This window comes from Sus scrofa, chromosome 5, assembly GCF_000003025.6.
Source record: "Sus scrofa isolate TJ Tabasco breed Duroc chromosome 5, Sscrofa11.1, whole genome shotgun sequence".
Taxonomy (NCBI): Eukaryota; Metazoa; Chordata; class Mammalia; order Artiodactyla; family Suidae; genus Sus; species Sus scrofa.
Window position 1 is genome coordinate 51,436,758 of NC_010447.5, and position 22,845 is coordinate 51,459,602.

The 22,845-nt window shown below is 38.0% G+C and overlaps 1 protein-coding gene across 1 annotated transcript; it reads right to left on the minus strand.

Moving 5' to 3' along the window:
- Nucleotides 1,418-21,774, minus strand: CMAS (cytidine monophosphate N-acetylneuraminic acid synthetase). Its single transcript, XM_003126433.5, has 8 exons — nt 21,402-21,774; nt 13,899-14,041; nt 13,584-13,739; nt 11,487-11,620; nt 9,662-9,756; nt 9,142-9,313; nt 7,644-7,797; nt 1,418-2,249 (listed from the first exon to the last, which is right to left on the minus strand). The coding sequence occupies exons 1-8, from the start codon at nt 21,659-21,661 to the stop codon at nt 2,059-2,061; spliced, it is 1,305 nt and encodes a 434-aa protein (XP_003126481.1). The 5' UTR covers nt 21,662-21,774; the 3' UTR covers nt 1,418-2,058.

Sequence of the window (22,845 nt, forward strand, 5' to 3'; positions counted from 1 at the left end):
GGAGTTTCTCACTCTCACATTAGACCACACAACCTCCAGCGATTTTCACAATTACCAAGCGTTCCTGTTAGTTCATGGCAGCCTGAAGCTTTTGCTCCCAACAAACATCAGGTGCTGTATCTCTGGATGTGCCTGTCTCTTCAGATTTTGGAATCATTGTCCTTCCACCTCGGTACTCTGAGAAGTCCAAGAAAAGTCATTGATTTTGTTTGTCCAGTTTGTGTCGTAAGGAAGGGATTGGCAACTTCTGAGTTCTTTACAAGTCAGAGTTGAACATGTATTTTCTTGACGAAGATTCCCTACTACTGGGAACACAGGAAGCAGGAGTCCCAGAGAGGACTAAGTTGTCTCCCTGTATTTGGTTTTGGGTCACAGAAATGAAACAAGGACTCCAGTATAATCTGTAGTCATGCACAGTATTTACTTTGGAAGGTATTTTGGCAGGTTTTTTAGGAATGAGAGACTTGTGGAGGTTAAAGGTAGAACTTGAGAATAGCCTAATAGAGGCATTGTTGGAGAATTACACAGAATAACTTGATTAGGGTGGAAGGACCCACAAGAATCAGCAGAAGATGAAGCTGGAAATATTGCAGTGTCCAGAGTACATCTGGACTGGGAAATGTCTGATCATATTCTAGAGCCAGCATGGAGTCAGTAAAGGATAACAGCAAATATGTACTTAACCAATTTAGCAGTAGTATTGGATAAACTGAAAGGACACTGGGCTAATAGTATCAAGCTCAAGATTCAGTGTCAGAGTGGTATGAAAAGGAGAAAGAGGAAGGCTGTGATGTCCCAAGGACAAAATCCAACATTTGAGATGAGGGACAGGAGTCTGGCTTATAGCACGAAGAGTCTGAGATGCAGCCACAGAGGTTCGATTTTGGAGTCACTTGATTTTGGAGTCATCCACATGGAAGCCAATGCTGAAACTGAACAGAGATGTGGTCTCTGGGAAGAACAAGTACTAGGGTGGGAGCCTTTGGGAAAGTGTACATTTAAGGGAGTGAGAGAAAATAAAGTTAGCAGTGGAAAAGCAAGAAAGATTGGAGTAAAACTAAGACAAAAGGTAATGGAAATTCATGTAGATGATGGTCCTTTTTCCTTCCAGCTTATGCCTGGCCTACATAAGACTCTGTGGTGTACAGATCCACCCAGTCCTGACAGGAAAAAAGATTCCCACGTGTCATGGTGTGAATGGCTTGCTTCTTGCCAGAGTTTTACATGAACTCTTCTTATAGCAGAAATAGATGAAAAAGTTCCATAGGAAATGGTTTGTGTTTATTAGGTAAGCATCCACATTTATGAGATAATGCCCCATTCTTGGAAGCTAACCAGGTGGGAGAGCAATTTGTGGTGGCTGTAAAATTGTGATAATAGCCAAGTTCAATACACAAAATTACCATGACCTCAGAGGGAACTGAAAACAATTTACTGCAAATCAATATACAATCTTCGTAATCCATGAATTTCTTCAGGCAACTGTATTTGTATTTATGTGCTATATGTATCCATATACGAAGTACAATCAGATGTTCTACAATTGGTATTTAGTGACTTGTTTCTCACCTGACTGCACGTCCAGTATTTAAAGGAAATCAGGCAATGTTTGGTAAAATCTCTTCTAGAGCCAACAAGGCAGTTTTCATCAAGTTTGTGAAATGTAATTTTATTAATTAATAGAAGGGCATGTCTTACCAGACAAACTGTCCCCAAATAAATAAAGTTTCAGCATCATTAAAAGCACACAAACACACAATTTTACAGTGTACAATACAAAGTCAATTTTGATGAAGTTCTTGCTTGCATTTACTAAAAATTTGAGAAAGACTGCAATCAATCTCTCATTATCCTGCATAAAGAGAAAAGTAGAGCACGGTTATTTCATAGAAGGTTTTGGAGTGACAGTTTTGAGAAGACTTTGCTTTAAAAGATATTAAGATATATCACAAATCAAATCACACTGTCTGTGACATTACAGCATGGAGTTGGACTTGATCAAAAATAAAAGTGGCTGAAGAAGGCTGTATACTTTCATTTCCAACATTATTCTAATCTCTATTTTTGGCATGAATTAACGACCTTTTCCATTAGTAGGAAAATGTGCTCTGCAAACTCTCGGAGGGCACCACGGCCACCATTGCACTTGCAAATATATCCAACAGCCTTCTGGGCAGCGGCACAGGCATCAGCAGGAACACCACTAAGGCCCACTTTCTTCAGGCACTCCTCGTCAGACACTTCATTTCCTATCAAGTTAAAGAAACATGAGCTGAATGTTTAAAGAGAATATTCCTGCTAACTAATGCAGACAGCAACCAGTAAGTTATTCTGGTAACTGTAGGCACTGCATATAAGAATACTGAAGTTTAGGAGTTCCCGTTATGGCTCAGTGGTAACAAGACTGACTAGTATCCACGCGGATAAAGGTTCGATCCCTGGCCTCAATCAGTGGTTTGAGGATCCAGTGTAGCTGTCTTAGCTGCAGTGTAGGTTGTAGACCCAGCTCAGATCCTGCATTGCTGTGGCTATGGCACAGGCCGGCGGCTCCAGCTCCAATTTGATCCCTAGCTTGAGACCTTCCATATGCTGCAGGTGCAGCCCTAAAAAACAAACAAAAAGAAAACTATAGGTTAGATGGAACAACAGTAAGTAATTACAAGTATAATAAATTTTTGAGTTCTAGGGCTTTTCCTAAGCAATTCATAATAAACACTTCTTACTAGAGAATGGAGTACACCTTTCTACTTGCTATGCATATTAAAATTACTAGAAATTCTATATATGAATTATAATTATTTAAACTTTTAATTAAGGAAAATTTCAAACTTGGAAGAATCCTAAATTCATGTGGAATAATGATTAATGTTTTGCCTTAGTGAGTATTTTCTCCTTTCTCTGCCTGCAAGTATATTGAAGAAAAAGGGAGAAGGAATTCCCAGATATCATATTTTTCCCAAAAACTCTTCAGCATCTATAATACATATATTTTCAAGAATATGATACAGTATCATCAAACTAACAAATCGACAATTCCTTAATATCATCTAATAACCTCCAGCATGCTCAAATATCCTCAGCTGCTTCAAAACTGTCTTTATATAGTTGATTTATTTGAATCAGAAAGTGAACAAGGCCCAATACTGCATTTTGTTTATATATCTCTTGCTTCTTTTACTCTATAACTCTCTCTGATTTGTATGCTGCTTACTAGAAAAATTACCATCAGGAATTCCTGATGCGGCTCGGTGCGTTAAAAACCTGACTAGTATCCATGAAGATGTGGGTTCGATCCCTGGCCTCACTCGGTGGGTTAAAGGGTCTAGTGTTGCCATGAGCTGTGGTGTAGGTCACAGATGTGGCTTGGATCTGGTGTTGCTGTGGCGTAGGCTGGCAGCTGAAGCTCTGATTCGACCCGTAGCCTGAGAAGTTCCATATGCCGCAGGTATGGCCCTAAAAAGCCAAAAAAAAAAAAAAAAAAAAAAGAGAGAGAGAGAGAGAGAGAGCGAGAGAGAGAGAGAAAGAAAAACTAAAAACTACCACCACATTGCCATAACTACATCTTTTCTCTCCCTGCCTGACTTATTCTCTCCACCTCCTCTTTTATTTTTTTTTGATAGGATGAATTTCAGAAGCTCCCAGGACCTAAGATTCACCATTCTGAGTAGAGTTATCAGTATACTATAGACCAACTACTACTAATAAAATGTTGGAGAAAAGTGATTGTTTTACATTTTTTTGCTGCACTCATGGCATGTAGAAGTTCCTGGACCAGGGATCAAACCCATAGAGCAGTGACCCAAGCCAAGTCAATGACAACACCAGATACTTAACCCACAGAACCACAAGAGAATTCTCTGATTGTTTTTAATTTGTTTTGCATTTTATCTACTGACATTTTTTTATTATTAAGTGTATTGAAATTTGAATTGTTTTCAATGAAAGATAAAAATTAAAGTATTTCTTTGCATAATCCACCCCTCAAACTAAGCTTTATTTATTAAATTTTATAGATAAAAGTAGTGATTCAAACTAATGAATGAATTAGATAAAGTTGCAGGATACAAAATTAATATATGGAAATCTACTGGATATCTGTACACAAATAATGAACTATTAGAAAGAGGAACTAAGAAAACAATCCTGTTTACAACTTCATCAAAAAGAATGATTCAAGAATATATCTAAGATATACATCTAAGAAGATAGAGGACCTGTACTTGGAAAACTCTTAAGACATTGATGGGAGAAACTGAAAATGACACAAACAGATGGAAAGATATGCTGTTCTCATGGATTAGAAAAATTCCTACTGTTAAAAATGACCATAACTACCAAAGCAGTACACAGATTCAATGTAATCCCTATCAAAATACCAAAAACATTTTTCACAGAGCTAGAACAAATACAACTAAAATTTGAATGGCAACAAAAGCTCCCAAATAACCAAAATACTCCTGAGAAAGAAGACCTGAGCCAGAGTTATCATGTTCCTTGTTTTCAAAAGAAAGCTATACTCATCAAAACAGTATGGTAAGACATAAGATAAACTCAAAATGGATTAAAGATTTAAGTGTAAGACCAGACACTATAGGGGAGTTCCCATTGTGGCGCAGTGGTTAACGAATCCGACTAGGAACCATGAGGTTGTGGGTTTGGTCCCTGCCCTTGCTCAGTGGGTTAACGATCTGGCGTTGCCGTGAGCTGTGGTGAAGGTCGCAGACGCGGCTCGGATCCTGTTTTGCTGTGGCTCTGGCGTAGGCCGGTGGCTACAGCTCCGATTAGACCCCTAGCCTGGGAACCTCTGTATGCCGTGGGAGCGCCCCAAGAAATAGCAAAAAGACAAAAAAAAAAAAAAAAAAAAAAAAAGACCAGACACTATAAAACTCTTAAAGGAAAACAGACCAAACACTCGCTGACATAAGCCACAGCAATATCTTCTCAGATCCACCTCCTAAGGTAATGACAACAACAACAAAAAAATTAAATGTGACCTAATTAAAAGTTTTTGCACAGCAAAGGAAACCATAACCAAAATGAAAAGACAACACACAGAATGGGAGAAAATCTTTGCAGATGAAGCAGCTGACAAGGGATTAATCTCCAAAATATACAAACACCTCTTGTAGCTCAAAAAACAAACAACCCAATCAAAAAATGGGCAGAAGATCTACACAGACATTTCTTCAAAGAATATATACAGATGGCCAAAAAACACATGAAAAGATGCTCAAAATCACTATTAAGAAAAATGCAAATCAAAACTACTATGAGCTACCACTTTACACCAGCCCAACTGGCCAACATCAAAAAGTCTGAAAACAATAAATGCTAGAGAGGGTGGAGAAAAGGCAGCTCTCTTACATTGCTGGTGAGAATGTGAACTGGTACAACCACTATGGAAAACAGTATGGAAGTTCCTCAAAAAACTAAAAATAGAACCACCATATGATCCACTCCTGGGTATCTATTCAGAGAAAAACCATAATTGCATCCCAGTATTCACTGCAACACTATCTACAATAGCCAAGTCATGGAAGCAACCTAAATGTCCATCCACAGAGGAATGAATAAAGAAGATGTGGTACATATATATAATGCAATACAACTCAGCCACGAAAAAGAATGAAATAATACCATTTGCAGCAATATGGATGGACCTAGAAACTATCATACTAAGTGAAGTTAGTCTGACAGTGAAAGACGAACATAATATGATATCACTTTTATGTGAAATCTGAAAAAGGATACAAATGAACCTATCTGCAGAATAGAAATGGACTCACAGACTTTGAAAAACTTATGGTTACTACCAGGGAAAGGTGGGGGGTTGGGAAGGATAGACTGGAGGTTTGGGATTGGCATATGCACACTGAAGTATATGGAATGACTGGCCAATGGGAACCTGCTATATAGCAGACAACTCTATCTATGTGGGAAAAGAATCTGAAAGAGAATGGATGTGTGTATGACTGAATCACTTTGCTGTACAACAGAAATTATCACCTTATAAATCAACTATATTTCAATAAAACTTTTTTTAAAACTTTTAAAAAACACTACGGTAGATTAGGAGTTATCATCATAGGGAAAACAGATATTTTCTTTTTGTTTTGTATCTATGAGATAATGGATGTTCGCTAAATTTTCTGTGACAATTATTTCATGATGTAAGTTAAATCATTGTGTTGTATACCTTAAACTTACATAGTGCTGTACATCAATTATATCTCAATAAAATTAGAAGAAAAAAAAGGGTTGAAATTTTTTTTTTTTTTTTTGTCTTTTTGCCATTTCTTGGGCTGCTCCTGTGGCATATGGAGGTTCCCAGGCTAGGGGTCCAATCGGAGCTGTAGCCACTGGCCTAGGCCACAGCCACAGCAACACGGAATCCGAGCCACGTCTGCAACCTACACCACAGCTCACGGCAACGCCGGATCGTCAACCCACTGAGCAAGGGCAGGGACCGAACCCACAACCTTATGGTTCCTAGTCGGATTCGTTAACCACTGAGCCACGACGGGAACTCCAGGGGTTGAAATTTTTAAGGAATACACTTTTATACATTTATGTAGCTGATATAAAACATTGCTTCTGATTTTTAAAATAAAAATTTGGAGTTTATTCTCTATTTTCTTGATTTTCTAACCTCCACTTTCTATAGTTTTTACCACCTGTGATTTAAGTAATGCATATTCTTGGTGGAAACTTTTTTGAAGATAAACTAAGGCAAAAAAATCAAAATCAGCCTGACTATTACTATTTACGGATAATCACTACAGTTTGTCAGATATAATTTTACAGTTTTACTTATATAAATGATACACTTATTACTAAAATGTACACTCTGTGTTAAGGATTTTATATCATCTTTGGTTTCTTTTCCAATAGTCTTATGAAGTTTGCTTTGTGTTTATACTATAAATAGGAAAACTAAGGCTTAGAGAAGCTTGCTCAAGGTCACACAGATAATAACTATAAGCATATCTGGGATCTGTTACATGTTTCATTAAAATTCTCTTGTTACAAAAATTTGATAATTTTCCATCAAAGGTTCTACATTATTTTTCTCCACTGAATCTTCATTTGTGATTCAAAAGCTACTACTGAAGTCCCCAGATCAAATGCTCCCAAAGCATTTCTATGCATCTTCTCTTCCAATATTGTGCCTGTAAGTATTTGTTTCCTATACAGTTTATAGCTATTGTGTGTTTTAATAACTTTTCATTACTGATATTTAAAATGTTGACATCATTAAACCGTAACCTCTGTAGGCAGCAGGCCCCAGAAACCAGTTCCAGGCATGCACAGATTAGACACCTGAGAAATACACTTGCTTAATGTTAAAATGAAAAACTTGTGATATCTGACCATGTAATCCCTATCAAGGAATACATATCACAGCATTGTTTTTAATGGTTACATAGTATTTGATTTTTACGGATAATCTATTTTTGTACCATTTTTAAGTGGGTTCTTTTTTCCCTCCATTATTGGCACATTTGTCCAGTTTCTTTCCTGGAAATGGAATCTGGGGGTCAAATCTACGCACATTTTAATAATAGCAAAAAATATTCCGAATGTACTTCCTATATATCAGGAATCACTAATATATTATTATGGCTGAACAGAAAGATACCAACCAAGATATGCCACTTCTTTCCAGCACAGGCCCATTTCTTTTCTCCATTCATCTACAACTGCAAGCTTGTCTGGTACGTTGACTTCCATTTTGCAATCCAGTTTTAAGGAAGAAAGAGTCTGCTTTGAACAGGCCCTTTCTGAGATCAACCTCACCTTAAGAAAGGAGGGGAGGAGACACAATGAGAAAACAGAAATCTTTAATAATAACACCTTTTAAGTAATACAAATTACAAATAAGTAGTCCTTTGACCTTCTAAAGGATTAAGTAAAATCAACTAACTTATTTTAAAATGATGATTTATTATTTTTTATTTCTAGTAGTCCAATAAAGGTAGAAGATACTGTTTTCTACAGTGAAATGGATACTATCTATGGTAAAAAACATGCCACACATTGTCTGATAATAACCTACAATTCTCCTATGATTCAATATATCTAGAGGAAAGCCTATAACTTGTCTCTTGTGCTGCTTAGGAATACATATTTAAGATTTCTAGTGAATTATAAGAAATCACCTTAAACTTCAATTTTGAAAATTCACGTTTGTTATTCTGAATTAAAAATTTCAACATAAGGGGAGTTCCAGTTGTGGCTCAGTGGTAACAAACCCAACTAGGATTCATGAGGATGCAGGTTCAATCCCTGGCCTTGCTCAGTGGGTTAAGGATCTGGCACTGCCGTGAGCTGTGGCATAGGTTGCAGACACAGTTCAGATCTGGTGTTGCTGTGGCTGTGGCAGAGGCTGACAGTTGCAGCTCCGATTTGACCCCTAGCCTGGGAACTTCCATATGCTGCAGGTACGGCCCTAAGAAAAGACCAAAAAAAATTTTTTTCAACATATGAATGAATAAGCTACATTTTAAAAATCCACCTATTTGTTTTTTCCAAATGCAAACATCCAATTTTCTTTTTTTTTTTCTTTTCTTTTCTTTTTTTTTTTTTTGTCTTTTGTCTTTTTAGGGCCGCACCCTCGGCATATGGAGGTTCCCAGGCTAGGGGTCTAATCGGAGCTGTTGCCACTGGCCTACTCCAGAGCCACAGCAACGCCAGATCCAAGCCGCATCTGCAGTCTACACCACACTTCACGGCAACACTGGATCCTTAACCCACTGAGCGAGGGCAGGGATAATCCACAACCTCATGGTTCCTAATTGGATTTGTTTCCGCTGTGCCACTACGGGAACTCCACGAACATCCATTTTCTATGAATTCTTTCTTGCTGCAAGATCTTATGAGAAATATTAGATAGTGTTTATTAAAAACAGTATGCTCATATTCATTAAATAAATAAGAAATATTATTTGTTGATAGACAAATTTTTACTAATTTTACTCATCTAAAAGTAAATGGCATAATTTTCTAGGCATGTGAAGCCTAAATTTCAGATATTTTAATAGATAATACTAAAAATATAAATCTACTTCCCTCACATGTTCCTTGACGCTGAATCACAATCTTAAAAAAAAAAAAAAACTGCTATGTATAGGAGGCACATACCTCAATACCACTTTTCTTTAATAAACTTATCCCAATAGCATCTTTTACATCATAAGATATTATTTCTTTTTGGTCTCCTGATACATAAATGTGGCCATTGGTGAAACATCCATCAATATTGCAAACAAAAAGTTTTATCTCCTTTAGCTTCTCTTTGCCAAAATAGCCAAATCTAAAAGAAACCAAAATAGACCTTTGAATACAAGTGCAATACTAATCTGGCTAACACCAATAAACTTGATAACCCAATCACATTCAATTACTCAAACATCACCTTTCAGAGTTATGGCACATATAAACTTCATCTTATAGTGTGGTCTAACCAGACTACATGCTTACTGAATAAGCCATCTATAGACATATTTTATGTATATGTTTTCCTCCTATGAGCAAACTAATTACAAAAGATCCTAAGAGGTTTGGAGGATCAGAAATCAGTGTCTATAAGTGACTTTAAATGTATCTACTAAAAATAATCTGTTATGGTCTAGTGCAAAGGCTACACACGTCTTATTTTTACCTTAATACTCTTTGTTCTGCAATAGGCCAGTCAATGTCCACATCTATGTCCACACTGTGCTCAGCTCGCATTTCATAGTAGGCCATTTTCCCACCCTAAAGACAGTGCAGATGCCATGAGGACTGTTTTCAACATGCATTCACACATATCAAAAAAATTATCATTATGCAGAGCAATGAATTCATTTCCACAGTATAAAGAAAAACGAATAACCCTGTAATACCAGGAATACAACAAAAAAAATTTTTTTGGAGGGGAAAGCTTTTTGTTTCCCATATATTTAAACCACACAAAACAAATCACATTAACATTTTTCAATTCTATCTACACAGTGCAAATTCCTATTTTTTTAAAATAGATTTCTATTAAAGAGCAGAAATAATGCACAACCTCCACTCTTCTAACCACAAGGAATTAAGGAATCTCTAATTGTAACCCCTTTGTTCTGGCAGTCTCTTCCATCATTATCCAAAAGCAGTAGTATAAATGTTTTTCGAAATTCTCTGTTTGCAATCGGGGGCAAGACTAGGGAGGAAAAGTCACTGTAATATCTATTGCACAAAACTGTTTTAGATCCCTGAGCTACAAATGGCAGTGGACAATAATTATCTGGGTCACACGTGGGCAAAGGTAGAAACAGTGTCATGATCCTGGAATATGGGGGCAAGAGGAGAGCTGCCTTTTCTAGTAATCATTTGAAGGTCAAGAATAAATTACTGGAAAATCATTTTTCAGAACTGTCAGTCTCTTTACTCACCTTGTTACAATGAGAAACTTCCATTTTTCTCCTAGGGTGAAATCACAGTCCACCTTAGCAAAAAGCTTGGGGGAGGGTGGTATCTACAGATGTCAAATCTATTTTTCATGAATACTCAAACTTAACTGAACAGCCAGCTTATAGTTTGTCTACTGAGTGGACAACTAGAAAAAAAATTTTCCCGTCAAGAGAATGAGTCACATTAGAATTTTTACTGTAAAGAATGGGGTTTGGGGGTTTTTAATGTTATTTTTTAATGTTATTTTAATGTTATTTTTTAGTAACATAAGGACCTGAATCCAAATTCTATTTACAACTTGTTTTCAGCCAATTACTTCATTTTTCAGAGCTGCTGTTTCCTCCTCCAAAACAGAACTAGGAATGTCTACTCTGCTGCTATGCAAATTACATGAGAGAATCTACGTAGAGTTTATTATAGTCCTGGATCCATAGTAGGTATCGAATAAATAATGGCTATAACTGAAATGAACAAATAGTATATGATGTAACCATATAGACTCTAACAATGAGAGCTATCCAACCCACTTATTGTAAAATGAGAGCATTAACACTCAGAACAGGTAAAAACCATATATTTAAGGTTACATAGTTATAGAGAGAGAGATTACTATAATCCGATTTTCCTGACACCCAGGTTGATGTTCTTTCACCTCTAATATACGGTTGTAATTTTTTTTGTCTCTCTTAAAAGAAATTGAGGTTATTTAACTGTATAACCACAACCTAACAGTAATACAAGCATGGATTAAAAACAGAGTCTTGAAAGGAGTAATATGAATGCTGGGACATATGCAGAACAGTCAATACTTGATTTATTTCTTACCTTAATGTTACAGTTGTAGAAAATCCCCTGCATATTCACTGACTAGATTCCAAAGTTTGGGGTAAAGGTGCAGGATAAATGCCTCAGGTGACAAATCTTGTCAGCTACTGTTTTTCTTTGAGGGACTGATACTTTCTTTTATGAACTGTACCAAACTTCTTTCATAGAACTCAAATATGCACATAAAAGGGTTTAAAAGGTTTTTATGAAACGAGGGCACAAACCTGTAAGTAACCCATCTCTATCAAATGTCTTTTAGCAAAATAAAATGAGCCATTTTCATACAATTCTCCATCCCAGTCTTGCCGACGAGGTCGTTTAGCTGGATTCAAATTCAGAGGCTCAGTCATTTCACGAACTAAAAGCAAAAAGCTATAGTAAGTTCCAGGTGCTTTCAAAACTGAAATTCATTCACTAATTTTTTTAAAAAAGTAAATAAAATTGAACTCAGAACATAGAATATTTCTGTATCTAAATAAATAATTAAAAGGATTTTTAAAGGAACAAAACCCCTAATAATTCTGATGATTTATCTTTGCTTTTTAGTAGCAATAACAGAAAAAGAAAGTATTTTAGAGAAATTCTGAATAGTTAAGGTTTTAAATTATTTATACAAATACAATGCTTTGGGAGGACATAAAGGCAACCTTAAGGTAATTTTGAAAGAACTGAACTAGTCATAAAATACCCATAATTCAATATTTGAGCCCTTTAATCTACCTCTCACTATGTGCTTCTATAGAAATACAATGTATATGTTATTTATCTAATGTGGTTGAGAAATTACTTTCATGGAATTATTATAGAAAAATGAAGATTGGAGTTCCCGTCGTGGCGCAGTGGTTAACGAATCCGACTAGGAACCATGGGGTTGCGGGTTCGGTCCCTGCCCTTGCTCAGTGGGTTAACGATCCGGCATTGCCATGAGCTATGGTGTAGGTTGCAGACGTGGCTCGGATCCCGTGTTGCTGTGGCTCTGGTGTAGGCCGGCGGCTACAGCTCCGATTCGACCCCTAACCTGGGAACCTCCATATGCCGTGGGAGCGGCCCTAGAAATGGCAAAAAGACAAAAAAAAAAAAAAAAGAAAGAAAAATGAAGATTAACTCATTAAGTTACTGAAACTTGCACACTTGATATTTTTACATAATACACATTCTTACCAGAGCAGTAGTTTAAAATACACTAATATAAAATATACATGACAATTAGAACTGTTTATTTACATATAATGAAAGCTCAGCAGTACCAACATTAATGAGTATAACATGATATAATAAATGAAGACTTCAGTATTGGTCTATAGGGATTCCCTTGCCTTTTCACTAAATTTTTCGAAAATTTGTGTTTGTGGATGTGCACAGATATTTCTTGAACCTTTTAAACTTTAATCATATAGCATATAAAGCTCAATACCCAGTTTAACACTCGGCTTCCTTGATTCGCTTCAAAAATGTGTTTTTAAGCTTTAATCCTTCCTATACCCTAGTTCAGAGATTTAGTGAATAAGTTCAAAATACCACACATATAATTTAACACAGAATTTGCCACAGAGAAGACAATAAATGTTTATTGAATGAAATCAATAAATAAATACACTCACTGATCTATTTTATTGTTTTTGATAACATTCAGAGACTGAAAAATCATTTTCTATCTTTCTCTTATCTTAATAATACGCTCTTTTGTGTACCTTCTCCATTTTCACTGCATCTTCCCTACAATCTCTTTTAAAGACAACTGGGCCACTTTTCCTACATTCAACAAATGTCAGGGCACTTAACAGAAATCAACCCTGCCTTTTTTCACGTATGTTACACTTACCTTACCTGTTTGTTGGTGATTCTATTCTTTATTACATATTTTGCTAGTTTATCTGGCTAGAAATCAGGCTCCAGCTAAACACTATGGAACTCTCCTTGCACAAGGAGTTACAAAATTTGGAAAGTTCTCCAGAACTTTTTGGTGGAAAACGTATTCTCACAATTCCATATCATTTACAAGGAATGTATCAAACAAGTCTAGAACAAACATGAAAGTATTTGATCCAGAAAAATGACAGGTCTGCCTCAGAATACAAACAGATGGTTAAAATGTCCCTTTGTAAAAAGCAAAATAGAGAATTAATTTGGTCTCACTGCTTTGCTTAAATAATCATAAGATTTAGAATTGATTACAAATGTCATTACTTACTAAAGTTAAGAATCCTACGTTCTATTTTACTGCTCTCTTTTTACTCTCCCCACTCCTAAAGAATATTTACATATGAAAAAATTAATTCTTCATAAAATGAGCTAAAATAAAGGTTGATACAACAGATTACCTCCTTTCTGAATTTCACCCCACCGAAACTGATGGCGTCTCACAACAGAGAAAACAGAATCATATCCTTCTTCTCGAATCATTTCTGCAACTTTTTGAAGATCGGTAGGATGTAAACACGGGGAAGTGGCTTGAATATTTCCTATAATGTCAACCTCTTAAAGAGATAAAACAAATGAAAAGGTCATCAAAATAAAGTTCTTGGAAAGCAAGTAATACTAAGATCTAAATTCAAATGTAGAAACAAGTCTTGTGAAATGATAAGCAAGTTGAAAATTATGTAAAATTTTGAATAAACTATTAGTCAAACTCATACCATTGTGATAATTAAGAAATTCTATGATGGCATCTAGTGAGGTAGAACTGTCTTTTGAAGCTTCAGAACTTCTTCGATGAACTTGTGCACCAAATTGTTTGGCCACATTCTCAATTTCATCATGGTCTGTTGAAACCCACACACTGTACAGATATTAAAAAATAAAAAGCCAAATCACTAAAAAAAATCATTAACGATATAAAGGAGCTCTGCAACCCCAAAAATACAGCTAACATAGTGTTAGAATAGTTTCTGTATCATCAAAATAATGTTACAGATCCAAAGTAATATAAATTTTAAGAATTATAAAGTATTGTCTATATAAACCACATTTGAAAAGGTCTGAATCAGAGTTCCCTGGTGGCCTAGCAGTTAAGGATTCAGTGACTTGGGTCACTGTGACTCGGGTTTAGTTCCCAGCCTGGGAACTTTCACATACAGCAGGTGGAGCCAAAAAAAAAAGCCAAAATCAAAAATGTGGTCCTAGATATTTTATATTTACATATATAAAATTTATATTATTTATACACATATTATTTATATAACCCTTACATAGTTTTATAAAAATTGAAAAAATGATAATTGATATTTTTAAGGCTACTGGTGTTTTAAACAAAATAGTAACACTAGAAGTTCAAATCTAAAGGAAATGAAGATATTGCTTCTTATTCCCCATCTAAATCTAAAATTTTGTATGAAGTATTTAATATACTTGCTAAGAAAAAAAATGGACTGGGCTGGGCCAAACCACAAAGCTGAAAGAGTTTCAAGCTTAGTAGAGACTAAACGGCCAAGTCTGGGTTCAAAATAGACAAGCCAATTCATCTTTTTTTGTCAACTAACAATGGGTGTATGGGTACAAAAATATCTGAACACAGAATCACCTGGATAAAGCCACCAATAACAATTAGACACGTGGAGAACACGACTTGATTGGCTCAGGAGAGTTTAGTTTAACAACTCTATTAACCACAGCTTACAGAGTTGACCATGTGGACTTTATATGATAACAACTAAGAGTAAAATACAAAATAGTATTTTGGGAATGTGTCCTAGTCTCCTCTGAAGATAAGTTTCCTTAACCTTTACAAATTCCCATTGACAGACACAGAAGATTTATGGCTCTAGCCACAATGTTTCAATAGTGACATTCCACAAAGATATCTGAATGACTTCTTTGGTCTATGCAAATGTAGTTCACCCTTGAACAACATGGGTTTGAACTACATGACGTTTTTTCAATAAATGTTTTGGAGAAATTTTAGGAGATTTGCAACAATATAAAAAAAAAAAAACTGCAAACCATGTAGCGTAGAAGTACCGAAAAAAATTTAAAAAGTTAGGCATGCCATCAATATGTAAAACATATGTAGATATGGATCTATCCTTACACTGGCATAAGATGACTGATATTTAATATAAAATTAATGTTTTTCTTTCCTTACTGTTTTATAACTCTCCTTTCAATGAAATATATTATCATATAGTAAATCTCCTGCACTCCCCTCCTCCTGTAACTCGAGAAACTGTATCAGCCCAACATCACAAGTGGAGGGTCCCAGGCTGGGGTCTAATCAGAGCTACAGCTGCTGGCCTATGCCAAAGCCACAGCAACACCAGATCCAAGCCACGTCTGTGACCTACACCACAGCTCATGGCAAAGCCAGATCTGTTTGTTTTAAGTGGAATAATATTTCTTTTCTTTTTCTTTCTTTCTTTCTTTTTTTTTTTTTGGTCTCTTTAGGGCTGCACTCGCAGCATATGGAAGTTCCCAGGCTGGGGGTGGAATCAGAGCTACCATCCTACACCACAGCCACAGCAATGAGGAATCCGAGCTGTGTCTTTGACCTACACCACAGCTCATGGCAATGCTGGATCCTTAATCCACTAAGCAAGGCCAGGGATCAAACCCACATCCTCATGGATACTAGTCAGATTCATTTCTGCTGTGCCACAATGGGAACTCATGGAACAATATTTCTGACACTGCACTATGAATACGACTGTAATACCACATGCCATAAAGATTTCATAATGAGATCCATTCATTAGTGTACAGGCTAGGCTACTGTGAAGCAATCATATTGATTATATTAGGCTATCCTAAAGCAATCATATTGCTGCTTCTTCCTTATCAACACAACTCATTATACCTGTAAATAAATATTAATTTTTCACAGTATCTTTTTATTTTTGTGGCCAGTGTTAGTAATGCGTATAATATCTACAGTACTTTGTATCATATAAGACAACACTGATGTAGGTACTGACAGATATGTGGTTCATCTTATAAACAAAGTAAACTCATGACATTGATATAGTAAATGTGTTTTCTCTTCCTTATGATTTTCTTGATAACATTTCTTCTCTAGCTTACATTATATTATTGTGATACTTCATACTATACAATGCATATATAAAGTGTGTTAATCGATAATAAAAATAAATGAAACATAAAACGTGAAACTAAATAAAACAAAATTTGTTTCCGATATAGAGAGGAAACTAGTAGTTACTAGTGGGGAGAAAAGAGAGGGGCAATATAGGGGAAGGGGTTATTACAGGATTATATGAAATCACGTATGTGAAACTTTAAAAAATTGTAAAACACTACCGAATTTAAAAATTAAATTTAAAAAATTTTAATTAAAAAAATGTGTTTATGTTATTGGTAAGGCTTTAGGGAACAGCAGGTTATCAGTAGTTAAATTCTGTGGGATTGAAAGCTGATCTGGAATTTTCAACTACCGGGAGGATGGATAGGGGAGTCATCTCCCAACCCCCACATTGTTCAAGGGTCAACTGTATTTCTTTTATGCCTTTCATTCAACATCTATTGAACAAAAGAGAAACTGCATATTTCAAATATCTATGCTCAACTGTCAAGAGTGAAAAGGAAGTGAGAAACTAAAGAAATTCTTCTAACATCTCTGGATTTCATTTATTAATTTAATATCACTATTCCCTTTAGTATTGGCAGAAGGAAGATTTAAACCTAGAGATAAAATCAATAACCCATCCAAACATTTTTTCCCCCCATAGGAAGCCTAGTAAACAAGATGAGCCACTGGCTAGGAGTTAAGCATGCCGTATCTACTCATGTCATTTGGTGAGAGGAAGAACAGAGGAGCCTTTATTTTCCTCTACCTCAAAATCTAAAATAATTTGGGGATACGTTTTATACTAGAGCAATGTCACAAAGGTATAGAACAAGGTATGAAAGGTATGCAACGAGGTACGAAAACCTAGGGAATTGTTTAAAAATAAGAGGGTAAAAGGAGGGAGGTAACGTGTAATACAGTAAAACAAACAAACAGTAAAAGAGAGGAGTCTTTTGATATCTAGTTTATATCAGCAATTGAAATAAATTACATAAGCCACTATTATCCTGATCTTTGCTGTAAGAAACATTCATCACCACAGGGTTCAGTGATCTTTTTGAAATGCTTAAAAGGTAAATAAAAACTAAGAGCAGTTTGGGAAGACATTTGCTTGTGTTTCTTCTCTCTTCCCTTTTATTATTCATTCAGTCCTTTATTCATGAAATTTTCCCTGAGTGTCTATTCTGTTTCGGACCCTGCTGTGGACAATGGGGATACAAACTATCTTCCTGAGAAACTCTCAGCCAACTAGTAGAGGCAGAGAGAGGTAAGGAAGCCATAACTGACCTTCCTGTAATGCTTTACTTTTTACAAAGTATTTTCCTATATTCAGATGCTCAATATAGATTTGCTGAATGAATGAAACAGTAAATGTTAAGAACATGGGCTCGGAAGGAAGGGGTTCAAATCCTGACACCCCAGGCCAAATCCATAATTTCCCTAAGCCTCAATTTTCAGGAAAACAGAGGTGATGATAGTAATTACCTAACATGGTCGTTATGGGAATTAAATAGAAACCACGGGAGTTCCCGTCGTGGCGCAGTGGTTAACGAATCCGACTAGGAACCTTGAGGTTGCGGGTTCGATCCCTGCCCTTGCTCAGTGGGTTAACGATCCGGCGTTGCCGTGAGCTGTGGTATAGGTTGCAGACGCGGCTCGGATCCCACGTTGCTGTGGCTCTGGCGTAGGCCGGTGGCTACAGCTCCGATTGGACCCCTAGCCTGGGAACCTCCATATGCCGCTGGAGCGGCCCAAGAGATAAAAAAAAAAAAAAAAAAAAAAAAAAAAAAAAAAAAAAAAAAAAAAAAAAAAAAGAAACCACAATACGAAATGAACATTGAATAAATATTAGCTATTGAAAATAATAAAGTAGGAACGGTAATGAAGGACTATCTACAGTCTCATTTAATCCTCATACTGTTAGAAAGAAAAGTTAAAAGTTCTGCTTTCAGACCTTCAAAGGTCCAAACGTCTAATCTGTATGTATTATGTAACGCAATGGCACTATGACTATGAGAGCAGCACCCTATAGGTACACTTAAAATACAATGATCATCATTATTAAAGGGAGTAAGTAAGCCAATCACTTTCCTTTGGCTTTGGGACATCAGATGAGGGAGGGCAAAAGAAAAAGAATGAGCAAGTGAACAAACAGGTCTCATAAGAATTTACAATCAATATCAAGTAAATGTCAAAATCTAATGCCAATGGCATTAGCCTCAAGTGAATTCATACGACCTCTAACAGGATTAACAGGAGTATCAACCGTGATCTCTGTGACAGTTACTTCAAATCATAAACTGCCATTTCAAGGACAACACATGATAGGCCTTTCATTAATCATCGAGCCATGCCCTAGAAATAAAACTAAAACGTATTTACTTTTCACAAGGGTGTTAGGCAACACCTTAAAAAAATCAATTCAACCTGAGATTTACTTACACAACACTCACTGTTGAAAAAACTAAGCTCTTACAAACTCAGCTCTAACAATAACTTTTACAAAATGAAAATAATATTATTTCAGCACTTTTCTTGACTGGTTAATCCAAGGTGGTACGCAAAGTTAGCCACCTTCAAAGTATTGTTAGCTCTGATTCTCAGCAGGTCAGAAAACACAATTAAGTCAAATCATGATTTTGAACAAAATACTCTCCAAGGCCAAGGTATCTTCCAGCCTTGAAAAACACAAATCAGGCAGCTACAGTTTTCTCCAATTTCTTCATAGGGTAAATATTTGCTGAAGAAAGCTAAGTAGAGGGTGAGAAGCAGGAGGGCCGCTCCAAACTGTGGCTACAGCTGTAGAGTAAGTCAGTTAAGTTCAAACCTACCACATCTGGGTGGCAGATTACACCACAAAGGGCAGAGAAGGGATTTATAATGGCAAACTTTCTATTTATTTTTACTTTTTGTCTTTTCTAGGGCCACACCTGCACCCACACCATATGGAGGTTCCCAGGCTAGGGATCGAATTGGAGCTGAAGCTACTGGCTTACACCACAGCCACAGCAACAAGGAATCTCAGCCGCATCTTCGACCTGCACCACAGCTCATGGCAACACTGGATCTTTAAACCACTTATTGAGGCCAGGGATCGAACCTGTGTCCTCATGGATGCTAGCCAGTTTTGCTTCCGTTGAGCCAGGACAGGGAACTCCTGCAACTGCAGGCTTTCTAAAGTAACTGCTGCAAGAGGGTGTTCAGGGGCTATCTGTCAGAACAAAGTTAAATTCTCCTGGCAGCATTAAGCAGGCATTTTGTAGGGGGACGAGGATCATCCTTCAACTGCTGGAAATCATGCTAGAATTTGGCTGAACACAGGGGGGTTGAATGGAATTGTTATGTGTGGAAAGTTCTGCAGTTCTCAGCACAACCACCTTGATACCACACAGGGAGAGAGCCCATCTAGAAGAACCAAGATACAGCAGATTATGGTGACCAAGTGCACTACCCCCTTACTTTTTCTTAAAAATATGTATCACCATCTGATACAAAATATATTAACTTCTTTGCATAGTAACTGTCTCTCCCTATTACAGTGCAAGCTCCATGAACCTAGGGACTGCTATAACCCCTGGTTAGGGACACAAAATAGTGTCTGTTAAGTAGTAGGTAGCCAATAAATATTTGCTAAATAAATGAATCACTTTTGCCCTTGAATCTGACTGAATCTCAAACAAGCCTTACCCTTTTTTGGTTAAGCCAGTTTGAAAGGGGTTTCCTGACCTATGCAACCAAAGTCATAAATGAGTTCTGTTCTCAATCCATTATGAATGCGATTTTGATCTCTAGTTCACTTCACAAATACAGGATTTTACCACATTGCTGTTGCCTGGATGCACCTTCTCCAGGTCCATCCCCCACCCCCGTTTTTTTCCCTTCAGTGTGTATCCTCTGTAAAGAGGTAAAAAAGTCGGAGAACTTCACAAGAACCATGTCACATTCATCCTGGTATTCTCTTGGATGGACGGGGTTGTATGGCTGAAAACAGGGCTGTGTTTACTGAACTGAACCAAATCCCCAAGTATTTCCCTATCTCTCCTTTGCACATTTCCTGTTACATGAGGGTTATCTTCTGTGCTCTGGCTCCTGTTTACCTTGCACCACCCAGTACTATCTTTGGATTAAAACATTAAGAAAATTAGTAAACTTAAACTTTTTTGGTATCTCCTTTGGAAACAAAATCGGTTAAATGAAAACCATTTATCCATATGTTAATAAGGGTAATGAATATACTCCAAAACCAGCCATCTCTTTAAAAAAACCCAAGCCCAAATATCAAAAGGTGAAAATAATTTACTTTCCACTGTAACAAATTCAATCATAATTAGGCTGAAATTACCATGTGTAAATTCATTCTTGGCACAGAATTCTCTCTCTCTTCTTTTATGAATGACATCAGCTTGTAACTCCTGACCAATATGGCATATGGCCATTCCTCTAAATGATGCACAATTAAAACTGTCCTTAGGGCAAACGAGGCTCCAAAGGTATAATGAAACCATTTATAAGCATTTCATCCAACAGTCCAGGGGTGCGCTTTCCCACTGTCTCTCACATAGGTACAAATGTAGGGAGCGTTCTAGATAGTGCTGACTCACAGGCAGATAGCTTTTTCCCAAAGGTCAGGAAAGGATCGCCAAGCTAAGCTGGAAATTGGAAAAGCCTTAACACCCCACTCCATTCATGAACCTGATGCTTCCTCAATCGATCAGCACCAAGTGGGTATCAGGAGCTGAGCAACAGGGGAAAGCCAATGGCCTCTGTTTAAAGGAGTTCACAAATTATCGTAGACGTTTCAGAAGGGTGGCCTCCTTTCCTTTACCCAATGAGGTCAAATCGGGCGGCGCAAACGGTTGAGTAGGGGAAATCTCCTCATTTACGGATGTTATTCTCAAGGGCGGGGACAGGAACTGTCTCAAGTTCACGGCTATTAGCGGCCAAGGAACAAGGAAGAAGCTGGAGCCCTTCCTCCCTGGGCTGTCAGCCTGGGCCCGGACACCCCGAATCTTGCACAACCCTTCCATGGGCCACAGCCCCACGAGCCACTGCCCCGCCAGCGGCCCGGCTCCCCCTCGCGACCCCCTCCCAGGCCGCACCGCCCACTTTCGCACATGCGCACCTCTGGAAGACCCCCGAATCCAGGGCCGCACGCAGGACCCAGCCAATGAGTGGGACCCCCGCCAGGTGCTTAATGTTCTTCAGGGGGATGCCCTTGCTGCCGCCCCGGGCCAGGATCAGGGCCGCCAGGTGCGGGGGCTTCTCTACCCCTCGGCCCTGGCCGCCGCGGGAGTTGCGTTGCAGCTTCGGCGGCCGGCCCCGGGAGGGCCGCCCCCGTGGGTTGGAGACAGAGGTGGCGGCCCCCTTCTCCACTGAGTCCATCTTCCTCCCACGCCTTCTCCCCAGCTTCTCCACATCCGGGAGCTCGTCTCGCCGCCTCAGCTCGGCGCCGCCCGATCTCCCCGCCCGGCCACCCGCGGGGGTGGGGTGGGGTGGGAGTGGTTGTTCCCGGCCCCACCCACCGCCACGTCCTTCACCCTTGTGGGGCATGCTGGGGATTGTAGTCCGCGGGTAGTTCGTGGGGTCCTGGAGACACTTTAGGCTCTGCCTGGGGTCCACCAGGGCGACCGCAAACCCAAGTCAGGCAGTGACAGGCAGTCACAACCGGGAGGCACTGCATCTTCTGGGGGGCTTGATATTGTATGGAGATTTCTAAAATAGTGCATCTAGATGACCGATCTTTTGCTAAAGAGCGTCCCCATTTAGGAATTGTAGTAAGTTTCCCCCTGCAGGGCCTGATGAACCCTAACACAAATCAATTTATACTTTAAAATTTATATTTGAAGTGTACCTCTTTCTGCAGTGCCCCTGACTCGTTGTTTGCAAGAGATTACCTCATTGTCCTCCAGTCACCTTAAATTCAATATTTTAAAAACAACTCTCCATGTGTCCTCAAACTGCTTCTACCTCTGCATTTTCTGTCTTTTTTTTTAAATTGAGGCATAATTGGCATATAACATATTAGTTGCAGGTGTACAATGCAATGATTTGATATTTGTATGTATTGCAAAATGATCACTGCAATAGGTCTAGTTAACATTTCTGTGAACATTTCCATCGACATTTTCTATCAACAGTATCTCCCCATCTAAGTGGAAAAAACTAGGAAGCTGACCTTAACTATTCCCTTCTAATGTAGTAGACAACTATTGTTGTTTGTTTTTGTTTTTGGACTCCCAGAAATATTTTCCTTTCAGGAATTTTTACCTCTTTGACCTGGTGGGTGTTTCAAATCCTCAGCGTTGTAGTAGTGGGTGTGGGACCCAAGTTGGTCAGTCTCATCTTCCTGGACACAGTTGTGGTCGAGGGACAGGCCTATGACCAAGCAGAGCCCACAATCTGGGAAGGAAAGATTTTTTTTTCTTGCTGAATTTTTGGGTGCTCAGAACCCTGTAAACCTGAAAACTCAGGGCAGGATGAGGAAAGGCTGGTGGTGGGGGTTTTGTTCTGAAATTGGCTGGGAGACTGATGTTCACACAAAAGAAATTAGGGACAAGAGATGAAGG